The sequence below is a fragment of the Lutra lutra genome, chromosome 1, assembly GCF_902655055.1.
Source record: "Lutra lutra chromosome 1, mLutLut1.2, whole genome shotgun sequence".
NCBI classification, from domain to species: Eukaryota; Metazoa; Chordata; class Mammalia; order Carnivora; family Mustelidae; genus Lutra; species Lutra lutra.
The window spans coordinates 16,006,737-16,023,753 of record NC_062278.1 but is presented as its reverse complement, the minus strand read 5'-3'; the positions used below and the strand labels follow the sequence as shown (position 1 = coordinate 16,023,753).

General features: G+C 37.3%; 1 protein-coding gene across 2 annotated transcripts; it reads left to right on the top strand.

The window, feature by feature from the left end:
- The first annotated feature begins 1,265 nt into the window (after positions 1-1,265).
- On the top strand, positions 1,266-15,727 carry N6AMT1 (N-6 adenine-specific DNA methyltransferase 1). Of its 2 annotated transcripts, XM_047721448.1 has the most exons (6): positions 1,267-1,432; positions 3,403-3,489; positions 4,235-4,325; positions 9,613-9,696; positions 13,644-13,785; positions 14,828-15,727. In XM_047721448.1, the coding sequence occupies exons 1-6, from the start codon at positions 1,299-1,301 to the stop codon at positions 14,932-14,934; spliced, it is 645 nt and encodes a 214-aa protein (XP_047577404.1). In that variant the 5' UTR covers positions 1,267-1,298; the 3' UTR covers positions 14,935-15,727. The 2 variants fall into 2 exon arrangements, with proteins under 2 accessions (XP_047577413.1, XP_047577404.1); XM_047721457.1 differs by lacking the exon at positions 9,613-9,696 and having other exon boundaries at positions 1,266-1,432.
- Positions 15,728-17,017: the final 1,290 nt, after the last annotated feature.

The following is a 17,017-nucleotide window of genomic DNA, read 5'->3' as shown; positions in this document are numbered from 1 at the left end:
CACGCTAAATTCATGAGAGAAGTCAGGTTGGAGAGAGGTTTACAAAATGGAACTGAGGATGAATACAGAAAAAACATCCACTTCATCTGTAGTGTTTTTAACTTATGTTTATCTTATCTGTATCTTATCTTATCTGTAGTGTTTAACTTATGTTAGTTCTTATATTTAAAAACTCTTAAGGACAGGAAATTGGCTCTGCAGATTTATGTTAGTTCTTACATTTAAAAACTCTTAAGGACAGGAAATTGGCTCTGCAGATTTTGGGTTTGTGAGTCTCCATGATAATGTGAGCTAATTCGCTATAATAAATATTACATTTAACACACTTATTAAATAGTAATAGTATAATATGTATTTTAAAAATAAAATACTCTTAAGGAAATATGAGAAAGTAGTATTAATTATCAATTCTGGGTGATAGGTACTCAGGTTTTTAAAAAATGGTATCTAGGTATTTACCTGTGTTTTTTGTTACTCAAATTTTAAAAACTAGACGTAAAAACGTTTTATTGGAAAATTGCAAAAATTGACTCAAAAAGAGTACAAATGCCTGAAGAATCTAACAATCTATAGAAGATGCCCCAAAACAGCAGAGAACCATCAACTAAAAACAACAACAACAACAAAAAAACACTAAATCCATCCAACTTCATGGGTGAGTTCTACCAAGTGTTCCAGAAACAATGTCCTAACGCATCCGGTGAGGACAGCATAATCAAAACAGAGCTAGATTATTAGCATTCCAAATTCAGCAGGATATTAAAAGAAAAATCATCTTGCTTGAGTGAGACAAAAAGTGCCTTCATGATTCAACATTAGGAAGGTAATTTTTATAATATACTACAGTAAAAAATTAAGTGAGAGAAAATTTTAATCTTAAAGTTCAACTGATACTTCAAAAAGTAAAATTTAGTAACCATTATGTATTTTTTCAATTCTTTGCAAACAAGAAATAGAAGAAAACTTTTGAATATAAAGGAAAAAATACTCCCCTTAGTCAAAAACAATCGAGGATGCCCTGCATCAAGGGCTAACCTATAAAATAAAATAAATTTAAATATTCTAAATAAGAAAGCAAATGTCAGCAGTTGCAGATTACATAACTGTTTACTTAGAAATCCCAAGAACATTCACCGACAAACTGTTAGAAATAACAAGCCCGGATTCGTCTCTCCGCCTCCGGCGCGCCCGCCCCCACTGCTTCGCCCCCACTGCTCCGCCCCCATTGCCCCGCCCCCCGCTGCCGGGCCTGCGCGCGCAGAACTTCGGCGCCTGCGCGTGGGACAGAGGGAAGAAACATGGCGGCTCCGAGCTTCCCCACACCGTTGCACGGGCACGTGGGCCGCGGCGCCTTCATCAATGTGTACGAGCCCGCGGAGGATACGTTCCTGCTGCTGGACGCTCTCGAGACAGCAGCGGCCGAGCTGACAGGGTGCGAGGAGGACGAGGGCCCCCGCGGGAGAGGGCTCGGGCGTCCTGGAGAGGCGGTGGCGAAGGAGAGCCCGGGAAAGAAGGGATGCTGTCTGCCCCGACAGGAGGCGGTGTCCTTAGACTTGGCGAGCATAGATACCAGAACGCCGTTATGGCGAGCATAGATACCAGAAATCTAAAGATTTCCCTTTAGATTCCTGTAATGAGCGGGCCAGGGATTTCTCTACTTTTGCCAAGGTGTTGCTTTGGTCCCAGGAGCTCCACAACCCCTTACTACGCCAGCGTGTATCTTTTCCACAAGCCCCCGAGAGCAGTGATGTGATAACACGTTCAAAAACCAAATATTCCGAAAACGTGGCTTATTAATATGACATTTTTTCGTCAATATTAAAAGGTGGCATTTAATTTACTCAGTGTACAAAAGCACCCTATAGTAAGGGAAGGGCACAAAAATGAAGTGAGGTTGTGAGATCGTGGCGTGGATAAGTATTTTGAAACCCACTGAACAGCATATTCTGCCCTGAACCACTAGCCAGTTCGCCACGTGTGGCTACCAAACCCTTGAGACGTGGCTAGTGCGACTTGCAGAGCGTTAATTTTTCATTTAACTTAAAATTTTAAGTAGCTGCAGAGCTAGCAGCCTATGGAATTTTCCCTAGCACTTTGTAAATAATAAAATTGACTTGTTGAAGTGCCCCCCCATAAATTTTAAATGACATTAAAAGAATGAATACCTGCATTGTTATTTTTTTAATGAAAGGAATTTGAGTAATTAGATTTATTTAAAGATCAAGACTTGAAATTGGTTATCTCAAGATGAAGCAGCAGTCAGGCTTCATAGATCTGTATTTCTGTATTGTGTTTACCTCTCTTAAACCTGGTCAGATTTTTCCATATATAAAATGCCCCAACGCTTATTAAACCAGCTTTTCATTGTAAACGATGGAACTTTGGGGTTTACTGGAATGTAGAACGGTATATTTCTTTTTGTAATTTGTCTTGTAGTCTAAAGATACCCCAGAAAGATGTACAAGCACAAATTGCATTGCAAAGTATGCTGTGAAAGGAGATGATTTTGTTATAAAGTCAGATTAATCTATTTCTGTTCTTGGGATTCTGTTTATGAAAGCCTGATAGTTATTTTCAAATAAAAGCCTCCTGGTAAGGTTCAACAGACCTTCCCACAGAATAATAAAGTTTTGTCAGATGATAATGTGGATTGATTCCAAAAATTAGAAGCTGCTAGAGTTTATTTTTGGATAGTTGTTTGAGGCCTTAGTAGCCAGCAAGACCTAAATCCCATTAAACCCATTTCTGTGATGGAGAAAACTAGTGCTTTTGATGCATATGTAGATTATAGGCACGGAAGTAAATTTAATTGAAGGATAAAATAGAGTGTAATAAAGAATTTATTCAAAAGCATTTTAAAATTATATTAATATTCTAAGATCAGATTCTGTGAGATTTTCTCAGATCAGTGTACAGCTGTACAAATAACTTTCCTTCCTGCTCTAAATCTGTTAAGAGGGGGAATTTTTTTTCCCCTAGGATATGCTAATGGATTTGTGAATGTTATGTACTTTTAAATGATAGAGAAAACATCATAAATACATAGTATAATAACTAACCCTATCATTTTAGGAAAGTACTAAACTACTAAACCCTTGTGAGAAGGGTTGATGTTTTTCATATTAATATTTTCAACCCTCAACCTTATTCCATAGTTTTATGTAATGTTTTGTAGTAATTAATTGGAAGCCATCTATTTTATGGACTTTAATTACACACCTCAAACAATTCTGAGTTAAACAGTGTTAAATGAGCACAAAGTGGTTGTCAGAAATTAGTGTGTTTATAAATTTCTTTTGTATTTCCATATATTTGCAGATGAGTGATGCTGGAGAAATACACATTTTCTCTGATGTATATTTTTATCCTACTCTACTCATTTATTTTATTTTGCTCTTTTAGAGTGGAAATATGCCTTGAAGTTGGATCAGGGTCTGGAGTGGTATCTGCATTCCTAGCCTCTATGATAGGTCCTCAAGCTTTATACATGTAAGTATATCAAATTCATCCACGTCTTCCACTAAGAAATTCACTAGGGATATGACTGCCCTAATGAAATCATTTTTATAAATGAATGGTATATATATATATTTTGTAAATGAATGGTATATATCTGAAAGGGTCTACTTAAGTGTAAGGACTCAGATTATAAAATATTCTTCCCTAAACATTTTAACTGCATGTCCAAAACTGTTCCACCATACTACATAATTATAGAAGCAACAAAATAATTTTTAGGGTATTTCTAAATTTGAAATTTTTTAGGCAATGATTACCAGAAAAAAATTGAAAATTACTTAATCTTTTAAGAAAATTTAAGAATATGGAAAGTTTAAAGAAGAAAATAAAAATCATTTCCAGTTCTACCACACATGGTCCAAGTGTGTTTCTTTCTTTTTTTCCCATTTCCTATGTTTTTAATATTGTATCATGACTATTTTTCAAAAATTCCTTTTAAATTTCATTTTTGTGGTGGCATAGTATACATTAGATTCATAATTTAATTCCTTCAGATGTGTACGCATGTATTTGTAGTTTCTACTCTTGCACATTATATCAATATAACAATCTTTTTCATTAATTTAACATCATTTCTTTTTCCTTCACCATTATTAAAGCATTTTCATTTTTTTCTAAATCTGCTTTGTAAAAAAGCAGTGTAACACTTTAAAATTTTTCAGTAATAGGTTGCCTCATGGTCGTAAAATACAGTTTTCTTTCTTTCTGTTTCTAGGTGCACTGATATCAACCCTGAAGCAGCAGCTTGCACTCTGGAGACAGCACACTGTAACAAAGTCCACATTCAGCCAGTAATTACAGACTTGGTGAGCTATTCATCCTTGTCCAATAATAGTTAATTTCCTTTTCAAATAAGTTAAGGTTAAGATGATTAGGTCAAAGAAGCTTGAGTGATAAATTAATTAACTTTTAATCCACTAAATAGTATACCCCATAATTTACAAAGTAAATTCTTAACTGATGTAATTCATCTTGTCCGGAATTCAAAGGAATTTTCTACTGTCTTGGAAGGATCAGTCATCTTTTGGTCAGAAGTGACAGAGAATCCAGTTTAAACTGGCTTAAGTAAAGTGTGTGGATTCAGGCATAGCTGGCTCCAGGAACTCAAATGATATGACAGGCATCTTTTTCTTAGCTCTGAACTTCTCTGTTGGCTCTATTTCTAGGTAGTCTTTTTCTTCTTGGTAAGAAGATACTTGCATGTCTATTTCTCACTTCTCAGCAAACACCTCCCTTATCCTTCCATGGAAAGAATCTTTCTATTTAGTTAGTCTTACAAGCCCCAGAGTGAGTACTGCTTGGATCATCTTGGGTCATATGCCATCTCAAAATCTCTCACTGTGGCCAAAGGGGATCGAGATATGCAGATGACTGGTTTAGGCCTGAGTCACAGTCCCACCCTGGACAGCTGCATTGGGATAAGCCCTACCCAAGCTAAATGGATTGAGAATGAGAGGATAGAGAATTTACCCATTAGAGATCAAGGAGATGAAATCAGAAGGAAGAGGGGAATGAGGCCTGGACAGGTAAAAAAACACATCACAATTACAGAACCATCATTTTAAGTTACGCATACATTTCTCAGTCGCAGTTTTCCTTTAATATTTTAATTAGTAAGACTTGGATAATTTTGGATATTTGTTGTTATAAGTGCTTTTTTGTAAGCAAAAAATCTTAACACCATGTACCAGATAGGGATAAGAAATAAAAATGCTTTCCATGCTTCTTGACGTGTATTCTTAGCGTTAAGAGTATTTAGCTTTTCTGCTTTTTTAAACTCAGAAGTGATTTTTCAGTTTAGAAGGAATTAAGCCAAATATGTAAGAAATTCTTACCTATTAGAACTTGTTACTGCTATTAAAAACTAGATTATCAAGAAAGGTACTCAGGTGATTTACATGGGATCACTGTGAAGGTTTTGCCCTTTAAAATTTTAACTTATTTCTTTATTGTGTCCATGATTAGTGTTAAATATATGGTTTTGGTATGATAATAAAACTTTAGGGATGCCTGGGTGGCTCAGTTGGTTAAGCAGCTGCCTTCAGCTCAGGTCATGATCCCAGCATCCTGGGATCGAGTCCCACATCGGGCTCCTTGCTTGGCAGGGAGCCTGCTTCTCCCTCTGCCTCTGCCTGCCACTCTGCCTGTGCTCTCTCTAGCTCCTCTCTCTCTGACAAATAAATAAATAAAATCTTTTAAAAAAAATAAAAAAAAAAACTTTAGATAAATAAGAAATTCAGAATATATATATTTTTAACAGAGGTAGAAACTGAGGTGAGGTTCATTTTTTAAAGTCATGTAACTAAGAGAGTGATAATTACAGAATTTAAGCCCAGACCATGGAGTCTAAATCTAGAAGTCTCCCGGCTGGTTCAGGACATGGCTCATGGTAGTCCATGCCAGTCAACTCTTTCGGTGGTTCGAGGTGATGGTGACCCTGAATGCTGACAAAGAACGAAGGAAGAAGGAGGCATTAGCATAGATTATGATCCACTTACAAAACTCTGTGTTTGTTTAATATTCAGAACACTAGGCATAGATGATCACAGCCATGATCAAAATCATTGTTTCAGATAACTAAGCTTACCTGTTTACAAAGCAGTACTTTTATTTTGCTTCTTTTTTAGTTTTAGAAAAAAGACTTTTTTCAGATATGTCATATGGCTTTCCTGACATTCCTAAAACAAACTAAACATAACTTTATCTTTGATTGATTCAGGGTCATTAAAGTGAGCATTAGTTACTATTCTGTGCTAGCTGTGATGAGGATTACTCAGGGCTTTCTTCCTTACACTGCGTAGCTAGAGCCTGCAGTGATTTTGAGTTTTCATTTCCTCTCCTCTTTGTCTCTTTTCTCTTGCTTTATGTTGTCTTATTTTACTGTTACCTGTTCGTGGCGTTTCCACTCTCTCTTTCCATGTGCTGTTTGCTAGAATACCAAACAAGTGATTTAGTTAAACTTGTATTTAAGCTAAGAGTTCAGGGGCTCTAAATAAGAGCCTCTCATATAAATAAAGTACATTTTGCTGTTTGAATTTAAAACTTCTTGTCAGAGGCCTTTTTTGCTTACTTCCCCATTTTTAGATCTGTTCTAATGCTCTGAGACCACCCAAAAGCTGAATGTGGATGGATGAGGGGTGTGTGTGATTAGACCTCGTATCCAGTCTACAGTGACTTTCTCATTTAAATCCATTTCCTTTGGGGCGCCTGGGTGGCTCAGTGGGTTGAGCCTCTGCCTTTGGCTCGGGTCATGATCTCGGCATCCTGGGATCGAGCTCCACGTCGGGCTCTCTGCTCAGCAGGGAGCCTGCTTTCTCCTCTCTCTCTCTGCCTGCCTCTCTGCGTACTTGTGATCTCTCTGTCAAATAAATAAATAAATAAAAATCTTTTTTAAAAAATAATAAATCCATTTCCTTTTTAAACTACATAATTTTCTGTATTTTAGTAGCAATTTTTTCCTTTATTTAAAATCCATACTGCAATGATTATTAATATATAGTACCTCAGAACCATTTTTTTTTAAGATTTTATTTATTTATTTGACAGAGAGATAGAGAGCACAAGTAGGCAGAGCAGCAGACAGAGGGAGAAGGAGAAGCAGGCTCTCCGCTGAGGAGGGAGCCCGACGTGGGGTTCATTCCCAGGACCTTGGGATTATGACCTGAGCCGAAGACAGCCGCTTAATGACTGAGCCACCCAGGCACCCCCACCTCAGAGCCATTATAAACAATTACAAAGCAAATTCTTTTTTAGTTTCCCTTCTCAACATTTCTGGAAAATTACCTTCTGGACTTTTTTTTTTTTTTTTTTTTTTTACAATGTGAGAAACTTAATTTCTTTATGTAATTGAAAATTGGTGATTTCAAATGTATTTCCTCATGCTGCAGTATCACTACCAAAAGGAACAGCAGATAACTAGTCATCTTCCTACTTGCAGACAAATGTATTCCTGAATCACGTCCCTCAAAAATGTTACTTTTCACTTTTTAAATGAATAGGAGAAAGAAGAGGTACCTCTGTAACACCTCCTCAAAGATACTATTCGTGTGTTCTCTTTGAACTTTATAGTTAACAGGCCTATTAAGACGACAAACAGAAATGCTTTTAGAAACCGGGATAAAATGGAAGTTGTAAGGCAGTGTTTCACACTGTGTGTAAATAGCCCAGTGATGTGCCCAGTACTGAGACGGTATGACTGACTGTTAAATAACTTTGAATCACATGATGTAAAAGCTCTTTCCTCTCTAATCCTCCTTCAGCTATTTTGATTACATCTGGGAGAAGTTCTCAGTTTTAACACCTTTTAAACACTTGAAAATGTCTCCTTTTTTCCCTCTCTCTCAAAGATTTTATTTATTTACATATTTATGAGGTGCCTCGTTAGCGCAGTAGGTAGCGTGTCAGTCTCATATTTACATATTTATGTATTTATTTATTACTTATGTGAAAGACAGACTGTGAGAGAGCACAAGCAGGACAGAAGGAGGAGAGGGACAAGCAGGCTCCCTGCTGAGCAGCCCCCCCCACAGTGAGCAGGTGGGAGTGGGGGTGCTTCATGTGGAGCTCCATGTGGGACTCCATGTGGGACTCAGTCCCAGGACTCTGGGATCATGACCTGAGCTGAAGGCAGATGCTTAACTGACTGAGCCACCCAGGCGCCCCCCGCAAATGTCTCTAACAAAGAGGCAGAAGGCCTGCGTCACACTCAGACTGGAAGCAGTAACTATAACCATGACATTTTTTAAATTTATATCTCATTTATCCTTGTAGTCATTTCTGTTTCCAGGAAGTAATACTGATTTCCCTTTAGAGCAAATTTATTTAACAAAAAAAAAAGGTCCATTTAAAGAAAAATATTTAGTGAATAATGGTAGGTCTCTGTGCCTATATGGGAGAATTGTAAGAATGTTAACAAAATACCTGACACTTCTGACCCTGCCTTGAAGTACTTCAGCTATTCCATCCCAAGAAACAGCCTCAGGGGATGCGTGGTTGGCGCAGTTGGTTAAGCGCAGTTGCTCAGTGACCGACTCTTAATTTCAACTCAGGTCAGGATCTGAGGGTCTGTGGGATGGAGCTCCACATCAGGCTCCGTGCTCAGCAGGGAGTCTGCTTCCTCTTCCTCTGCCCTGTTCAGGCATGTGTGCACGTGCACGCACTCTTTCTGTCTCTTTCTCTCAAATAAATAAATCTTAAAAAAAAAAAAAAGAAAGAAACAGCCTCAGAATTCATGGATGAGAGTCTGTACAAAGTGACAATTGAAGGAAATGGCTTTAGGGGTGAGAGCCCATCCACATACGGTGTTTTTACTTTACTGTGCCTGTGACAGTGCAGGGTGGCATGACAAGACATGGTTTTGTGAGTATGTATATAATTCAGTCATCAGAGGAACCAAAGGAATACTTTAAATGGCATTGTGCCCTGAAAGCACTTTGTTTAAAAAGACATTTTTGTTGTGGGTTCACAGAAAATTGCACCCAGTGGTTTAAAGATTTACAAAATGCCCAACAACTGAGATTTTCAGTGTCTCTTCTACTTTCTTCAGTCCTCTCTTTGATACCTAATTGTTCCAGCCAATACATTTATTTATATATCTTTATTTTATGAATAAAGTAGAAAGCAAATATATATATATATATGCACATATATGTATATCTATTTTTATACATATGCATTTTCTCATGTTTTTTTGTTCTCTCATAAAACATTTCTCTTGGTTACAGAAAATAAATGTTTAAGTTAGAGCAATAGGTTAAAAGCATATGTGTATCTATATAAAACATAGGAGAGCTTGCTTCCTTAATTTAATCTTCCAAAAGTGAACCCAGAGTGTAAACATGTGAGCTGTTGAAAAGCAGAGGCTTTTTGTACATTTTATGTTCATTCTGATAAATAGTTTAATTTCCTGTTTTTAGGTAAATGCATATAACTTATATCTGAAGAAAATATAAAAATATTTATCTCTGTCTATAATTTTAGTCCTCTAACACATTTTTCTCTAAAAACATGGGAAGAAAGTGTTTTTAAAGATTTATGTATTTATCTATTTTAATTCTGAGTCCAGTTTAAAATTCTGACTATTAAAACATTTAGGTCAAAGGCTTATTACCAAGATTGAAGGAAAAAGTTGATCTTCTGGTGTTTAATCCCCCCTATGTAGTGACTCCACCTGAAGAGGTAAGATGGGTAACAAGATTTAATTATTAATATTTTCAGGTATTTTCCTTATAAAATCAAAGGAACTCATTATATGACATTAGTCAGCTGCTGATTAATACAAACTGGTCTGATATTACTCATAATGGTCAATAATCAGGTATGTTGGTAGACATAGGAAAGGAATCTCAAACGAATGGAAATACAGTGACCCATATTCATCCTTAAAATGCTTATCAAAATCAAGTCATATGTTTAAATTTGTGTGTGTGTCCCCTTTATCATGAATGGCAAATTTGCAAAACAATATTTTTAATCATCCTTAAATTCATTATAGGAATTCTTTCTGAAAGTCAACAATTTCCTCCTTTCACAGGTGTGGGGGCGCTGATTCTTATTTCAGGTAGGGAAAAGAAACATCTTGAAATATATGATTTGGAAAATCTCAATAATGAAGAGGTAAATCATATCTGAATTTAAAGAGAGAGTGGTCAAGGCTGACAAAGTTTAATAATGAACTAAGGCCAGCTTTCCTTGAATTTTTCATGATCCTGTTTTATTCATCAGTGAATCATGGCAAGGCTGATAAACATTACATTGTCCCCCGCCAAGATGGCAAAGTCTGTGTCGCAGCTATTACTACTAAGGGCAGCTAAGCAACCGAGAACTTCTTGCTCCTCTGACTAGGAACGCCTATGAGAAGGAAAGTCATTGTTACAAGGTTAACAGAGGTTGAGGCCAATGCAACTTAGTACAACTCTTTAGGAAGGGACTGTGTGAATAAATCTCAAGAATGATAAAAATGTTTCAGTCCAATAATTTCAGTCCTTGAGATATAATTTAAAATCATTCAAGGGACGCCTCGGTGGCTCAGTCGGTTGAGCCTCTGCCTTTGGCTAGGGTTGTGACCCCAGGACTCTGGGATGGAGTCTTGTGTCGGACCCCTTGCTCGGTGGCTTCTCCCTCTGCCTCCCGCTCCCCCTGCTTGTGCACTCTCTCTTGCTGTCTTTCTCTCTGACAAATAAATAAGTAAATCTTTAAAAAAAAAAAAAAAAAAGAAAGAAAAAAAAAATCATTCAACAGTAGAATAAAAGTTGATGTTCACAAAAATATGCTTATTGCATGTTTATTTATGATGGCAAATAATATGAACCTATATATGTAACAGAGGAAATGCAGTTAAGTAAATCATGGTCTATCAGATCTATAAACTTCTGGCAAGACTAGTGAATGAAGAGGAGATTCTGGGAACACGGGGACACGAATGGGCTTCCTTTCTCCCACATTTCCATTACTAAGCTGTGTACTTGCTTCCACTACTAAGCTACATACTTGCTTCTCCTGAGCTGCTGGAACATGTTGATGATTGAGAGGAGGCAGGACCTCTGCTCTTTCACAGTCCCAACAGCGAGAGCGAGTGTCATAATTCCCATGAGCTGAGCAGTTAGCTGGACAGCAGAATCAAAGTGTAGGATAATGAAGATTTCCTTAAGCTTTAAAAACATGTTTTACAAAATAAAACATTAGGAAATGAATTAAAAGAGGATCTGGTCTCTGTCAAGACCTAATCGGTGTTCTGGAAACCAATTGAAAGATTTTAGTGCACAGCACATAAAGATAAAAAGAAGGAAATCATGAAGGCAAAAGATAAGAGACTTAGAGTTTAGATCCAGGAGACATAGTATAAAAATAATGGGAGTTAGTGCATCTAAACAATTGTGGCTGTACTTACTGGTATATCTAGAAACAGGAGCTGAAGTACTCCTGGTGTGTGCCCGTGAGCCATGAAGGATCAAGAGCAGGCCCAGCAAGGCTCAGGTAGCAGGCAAGCAGTAGACTACCAAGCATGACTCCTCCCTGGAAAGATGGAAACACTCCTTCTGTGGTCTGTAAGAATGTGCTTGGTGCCAAGAGATCTTCCCATAGGGTCATTTCTAATGCAAGCTGATAAACCTGGCTGAGCATCCGTGGGGAGGCATATAAACAGGGTCTAGCACAGAGGGGTCCTAGTTGAGAATAATGAGAGACAGGCTTATCACCATCCAGTGTGTCTGTCCACAGACCATTTTACCTGATGAAACATCCATAGAATGGGCTCCACCAAAATACAAGGGTAAGCCAAGGAAAAGGAAGACAAGAGCCCCAGAAAAAGAAGTAATTCTAGGAATGCCAGGAAAGAGAAGTCTCTAGGAGGAAAGTCTTGACAGAAAACAGATGAACTGATAAGTTTCCTAACATAATTTGTGGAAAATTGTATCAGGACATTTATGATAGATATGGGAATAATTTAAATTATATACGAAAAGGGGCACCTGGGTGGCTCAGTTGCTTAAGTGTCCAACTCTTGGTTTCGGCTCAGGTCCTGATGTCATGGGTGGTGCAGTCAAGCCGGCATGGGACTCAGCCCTCAGCAGGAGGCTGCTTGGATATTATCTCCCTCTGCCCCTTCTCTGCTCCGTTGCTCTCTCTCTAAAACAAATAAATGAATCTTTTAAAAAACTTAGATGCAAAAAAATTTTAGCAATTGAATGCATCAGGCGCTCATCGATAGCTACATAAGACAGGATACTTTTGCGTTATAAAATCTTAGGCAGCCATTAAAAGAGTAAATCAGAACCATACCTGATCATATGAAGAGCTCATCTGAAGGTATTGTTGAATGAGAAAAGCAAGATAATGGGGTAAAAATACAGAATATAATTCTGTCTTTGTAAAAAATGGACAAAAAAGAAAAAACTGTGTGCGCGTGTGTGTGAGAGAGAGAGAGAGAGATCGGGAAGGAGCAGACAAGCAAAACAGCAAAAAAAAAAAGGGAAAGTGCAGTTTTTTTTTAAAGCAGTTATAATGGATTTCTCTTATAAAATAGGTATAAAGAAATTTACATTAAGGAAGAAATGTATACCATTTAAATGAATAAAAACAGTAAGCATGATTGTATACAACTAATTTAAACTAAACTACAGACAAAACCAGTGAAAGATATAGAAAGAATAATTGTTAGGGTTAAAATAGTTTTTGAATGGTTTCTTCAAAATATTCTTTAGTTTTGAAAACAAGATACAATGATAAAAATCTAAAAATTTTTAAGACCGGGGCGCCTGGGTGGTTCAGTGGGTTAAAGCCTCTGCCTTCAGCTCAGGTCATGATCTCAGGGTCCTGGGATCGAGCCCTGCGTCGGGCTCTCTGCTCGGCAGGGAATCTGCTTCCCTCTCTCTCTCTCTCTACCTGCTTCTCTGCCTGCTTCTCTCTCTACCTGCTTCTCTGCCTGCTTGTGATCTCTGTCAAATAAATAAAATCTTTAAAAAAAAAAAATTTTTTTAAGACCTCATGAAATCTCATGGGTTTTGCTTCTATGATATAATTAGATTGTTACATGAAGAAATGCTTTGGTGAGCCTTTATGTATTAAATGGTTCCTTAAAAAGGTCTATACAATTCATACTTTAATCTAGAAGAGAGCCAGATTGAGCGGGACATGTTGAAACTAACTTCCTGCAAAGTAGATCTCTTATAATGTAAGAGCTCCCTTTTAGTTTCTTCCTGATTCTTCTGTAGTAAGTATAAGAATCACTTATGTCTATCAATATAAACACTGCACAAATAGTAACAACTATTCCTAAGCACTTGATATGTGCAGAACAGTGTTTTCAAACTTCAAATATAGTTCCTCCCTGATTCTAGCAATGGAAGAAATTAATTTGTTATCATTTTTCTACTTTTACAGTTGAAACTATTGCTTTTCTGATTTTACAGATAAGGGAGAAAACTAATTCACAAAAATGACAAACTTACATAAGGTCACAGGGCTAGGAAATGGTAGGGCTCAGATTCAACTTTTCTGCCTCCCGGACAGCAGTAAAATACAAAGTATATACTTGTTTGGTGAATGTTACTTGTCAGAAAGATTCTGTGTGTGATTCTAAATGTAACTTGAATCAAAACAAAACAGTCTTTTCTAAATGGTTACAGGTAGGAAGTCACGGAGTAGAAGCAGCTTGGGCTGGTGGCAGAAATGGTCGGGAAGTCATGGACCGATTTTTCCCACTGGCTGCAGATCTTCTGTCACCAAGAGGATTTTTCTATCTAGTTACCATCAAAGAAAACAATCCTGGTAATCCAGACCAGTTTATCTTTAGCCACTTACTTTGTTGAAAGCAAAAGTTAATAATGTTAAAGACTATAAAGTAACCCGAGATGCTATAAATAGGATCATTGACAACAGCTCACACAAACATAACACTCATATTGAAAGAAGAGAGAGATTTTTAAGATGTTTTTTCTTGTTTTAGAAAGTACAATATTTTTAAGGGGGGAGGACAGTTTTTCCCCTAACTAATAAACTCATAATTCAAACACAAAATCTGTAATATCCTCTTTTAACACCTCACCCTGAATATTATGAATTTTCTGTCCACATTGCGGTCTTCTCCCTCCATATTGTAGTCTTCATGCCCTTAACAATTCTGCTATGGACTCTTCAGTTCGTGTGAGGTTTTGTCATGGGTATGGCTCATGGGATGGATTTTTAGATCTTGGTTTTCAGATGACTCCATAACTAAATTGACCATAATCTTTCTTCTCTTTCACTACAGAAGTTTGATTTTCATCTTATACCTTATATCCTTAGCCCCTCAAATCACATCATGATTACTAAGTGTTCCTTTTTTGTAACTCCATTTTCTTAATTCAGCCTTTTTACTCTGACTTACTTACAAAAGGGAAGGTGTTGCTTTTTTCAATATGCCTGAAAGAAATAAGCTACTTCATTTACTTGCACTGTTTAGTGTCACTGTACAGTTTGCCCTACTTTCATTGACTTTTTTCATCCCAAATGAAGTGTGGAAGGCCAGGATGGGAGCGAACTAATTATTTGCTATAACAACAAATGTAATTAACGTTTGAATCCAGAGTAGCCACCGCTACAAAGCAAGGCGGTTCAGTCTGATTAGAGTTCTCCATGATACCTTGAAAATGCAGGTGCTTCCATTTGATCTAAGTCCATCTCAATAGAAATTTACTTGGTATACATTATTTTCTCAGATGAGTAGAATTTGTAAATAGTCTGCATTTACAATCTTACTGAACTGTTTAATGATCATACACTCTTCACCAGATGATTTTGATTTTACCTTTTGTATTAATTTTTATTCTAGAAGAAATTTTGGAAGCAATGACAACAAGAGGTCTACGAGGAACTATTGCACTTTCCAGGCAAGCAGGCCAAGAACTCCTCTCAGTCCTGAAGTTCACCAAGTCCTGACTTACAGTGTGTGCTGTGTATTATGCTGGATATGTATATGTTGATAATATTTATTATATTGAATATATATATGAATATATAGAGAGGGAGAAGCTGAATGTATTTGGCATATTTTGAAACTGAAGTCATTTCTTGGTTAACAAGTGAAATTGTCAGGTTATATAGAAAAAGTTGGGAAGAGGGGCACCTGGGTGGCTCAGTGGGTTAAGCCTCTGCCTTTGGCTCAGATCATGATCTTAGGATCCTGGGATCAAGCCCCGCATCGGGCTCTCTACTCAGCGGGGAGCCTGCTTCCCCCTCTCTCTGCTTGCCTCTCTGCCTCCTTGTGACCTCTCTGTGTCAAATAAATAAATAAAACCTTTAAAAAAAAAAAGAAAGAAAGAAAAAGGTGGGAAGAACACAGCATAGGTAGGTAGATAATCACTCCTATGGAAATAGTTGCATAAGTGCTAGTAAATGCATGTATGATATATATTATTTGCATTTTATATATAAAATCTGAACAGGAGTGATGTATCCAGCCACTAAACATGAGTCAGTTCTGAAGATGTTCTTAATATACCATTAAGTGAAAAAAAAATTACGGAACAGTTTAATACTGTTGTATACATGTGTGTATAATTTTGAAACCCAGCAGAGAGGGTATGTGTGTATGTGAACATACGGACCTCTCAGACGATACATGGCGGGAGGGAACAGGGGACTTTGCTCTTTTATGGTAGCATTTGCACAATGATAACATATGACTTGTTTATTTGTAAAATGTTTTCATTTAAAAATTAATTTACTTTCAGTTGCTCATTGTCTCCATTCTATTTCTATTATTTAGAATGCCTTCTGCCTCCATGTTTCTCCCTGGTCATATTTTTCCTGGCTTTTATCCTTTATCATATATTTCTGTTTTCTTCTTGCGTATATGTGTAGGTTCAAAGTGGCCAGAATCTAGAATTTATTTTTAACTAGGCTGGGAGTGCCTGGGTGGTTCAGTTATTGAGTGTCTGCCTTGGGCCCTGGTCATGATCCCAGGGTTCTGGGATCTAGCCCCAAATCCCCTATATTGAGCTCTCTGCTGGGTGGGCAGACTGCTTCTCCCTCTCCCAGCCCCCCTGCTTGTGTTCCCTCTCTTGCTGTCTCTCTCTCTGTCAAATAAATAAATAAAATCTAAAAAAAAAAAAAGAAGAAAACAAAAATAACAATAATAACTGGGCCACAGAATCAACTGGAGAAGCTTTTGAAAATAATAAATTCCTAAGCCTGACCATAGACCCATGGACTCCTCTGCTGAACAGACCTAAAAATGGCATCTTTTAAAATGTGCTTCCCAGTGTTCCTTAAGTAGTGTGCCAAATTTTAGAACTATTGTTTAAATTGCATTATTATTTAATGCTTAGGACAATGCACAGAAAGAGTGGAATTACTCTCCTTTGATATTCAGAAAGATCAGATAACTTGTTCAAAGAATCACAGTAGTTAAAGGGTTAAGCCAGTATGGCAGCAGTCAGCCACAGATCTGATTCCCAAATGCTTTCTTTCAGTTTGCTGATACTGCTTTCAGCAGTAAAGATGTCTAAATTCGTATTTACTTGAATCTAATATCTGTAAATATATACCCCTTCCCAGAAATAGTCATCTGAAATGTTACAATTTAAAAAGTTAAAAAACTTAGAACTTTATTGTGGGTTTTAGTTATAATTTTGGAGAATGGGGTCCTGAGTATTTTCAGATAATGTTTGAAACACTTTAAAATTCCTATAGAAGACTTCTATCAACATAGATTAAAAAACATAGAAATGCTACATAAATGACCCCCAGACTTCAATTGCATAGCTGTTAATGGATTAAATTGTGTCTCCCCCAAATTCATATGTTGAGGTGCTAACCCCCAGAACCTCAGAAGGTGAGTGTATTTGGAGATGAACCTCAAGAAGGTAATTAAGGTTAAAGGAGATCATCAGGGTGGGCCCTGATCCAGTCTGACTGGCCTCCTTACAGAAGAGATGAGAACATACGGAGACACCAGGGATGTCTGCACACAGAAGGAAACCACATGAGACGCGTTTCTGCATGGCCTACTTCCCTCTGT

Coding starts and splice junctions, on each gene's coding strand:
- N6AMT1 (XM_047721448.1), top strand. CDS start 1,299: ATGGCGGCTCCGAGCTTCCCCACACCGTTGCACGGGCACGTGGGCCGC. Junction 3,490..4,234: donor GGTCCTCAAGCTTTATACAT/GTAAGTATATCA, acceptor TTCTGTTTCTAG/GTGCACTGATATCAACCCTG. Junction 4,326..9,612: donor AGCCAGTAATTACAGACTTG/GTGAGCTATTCA, acceptor TAAAACATTTAG/GTCAAAGGCTTATTACCAAG.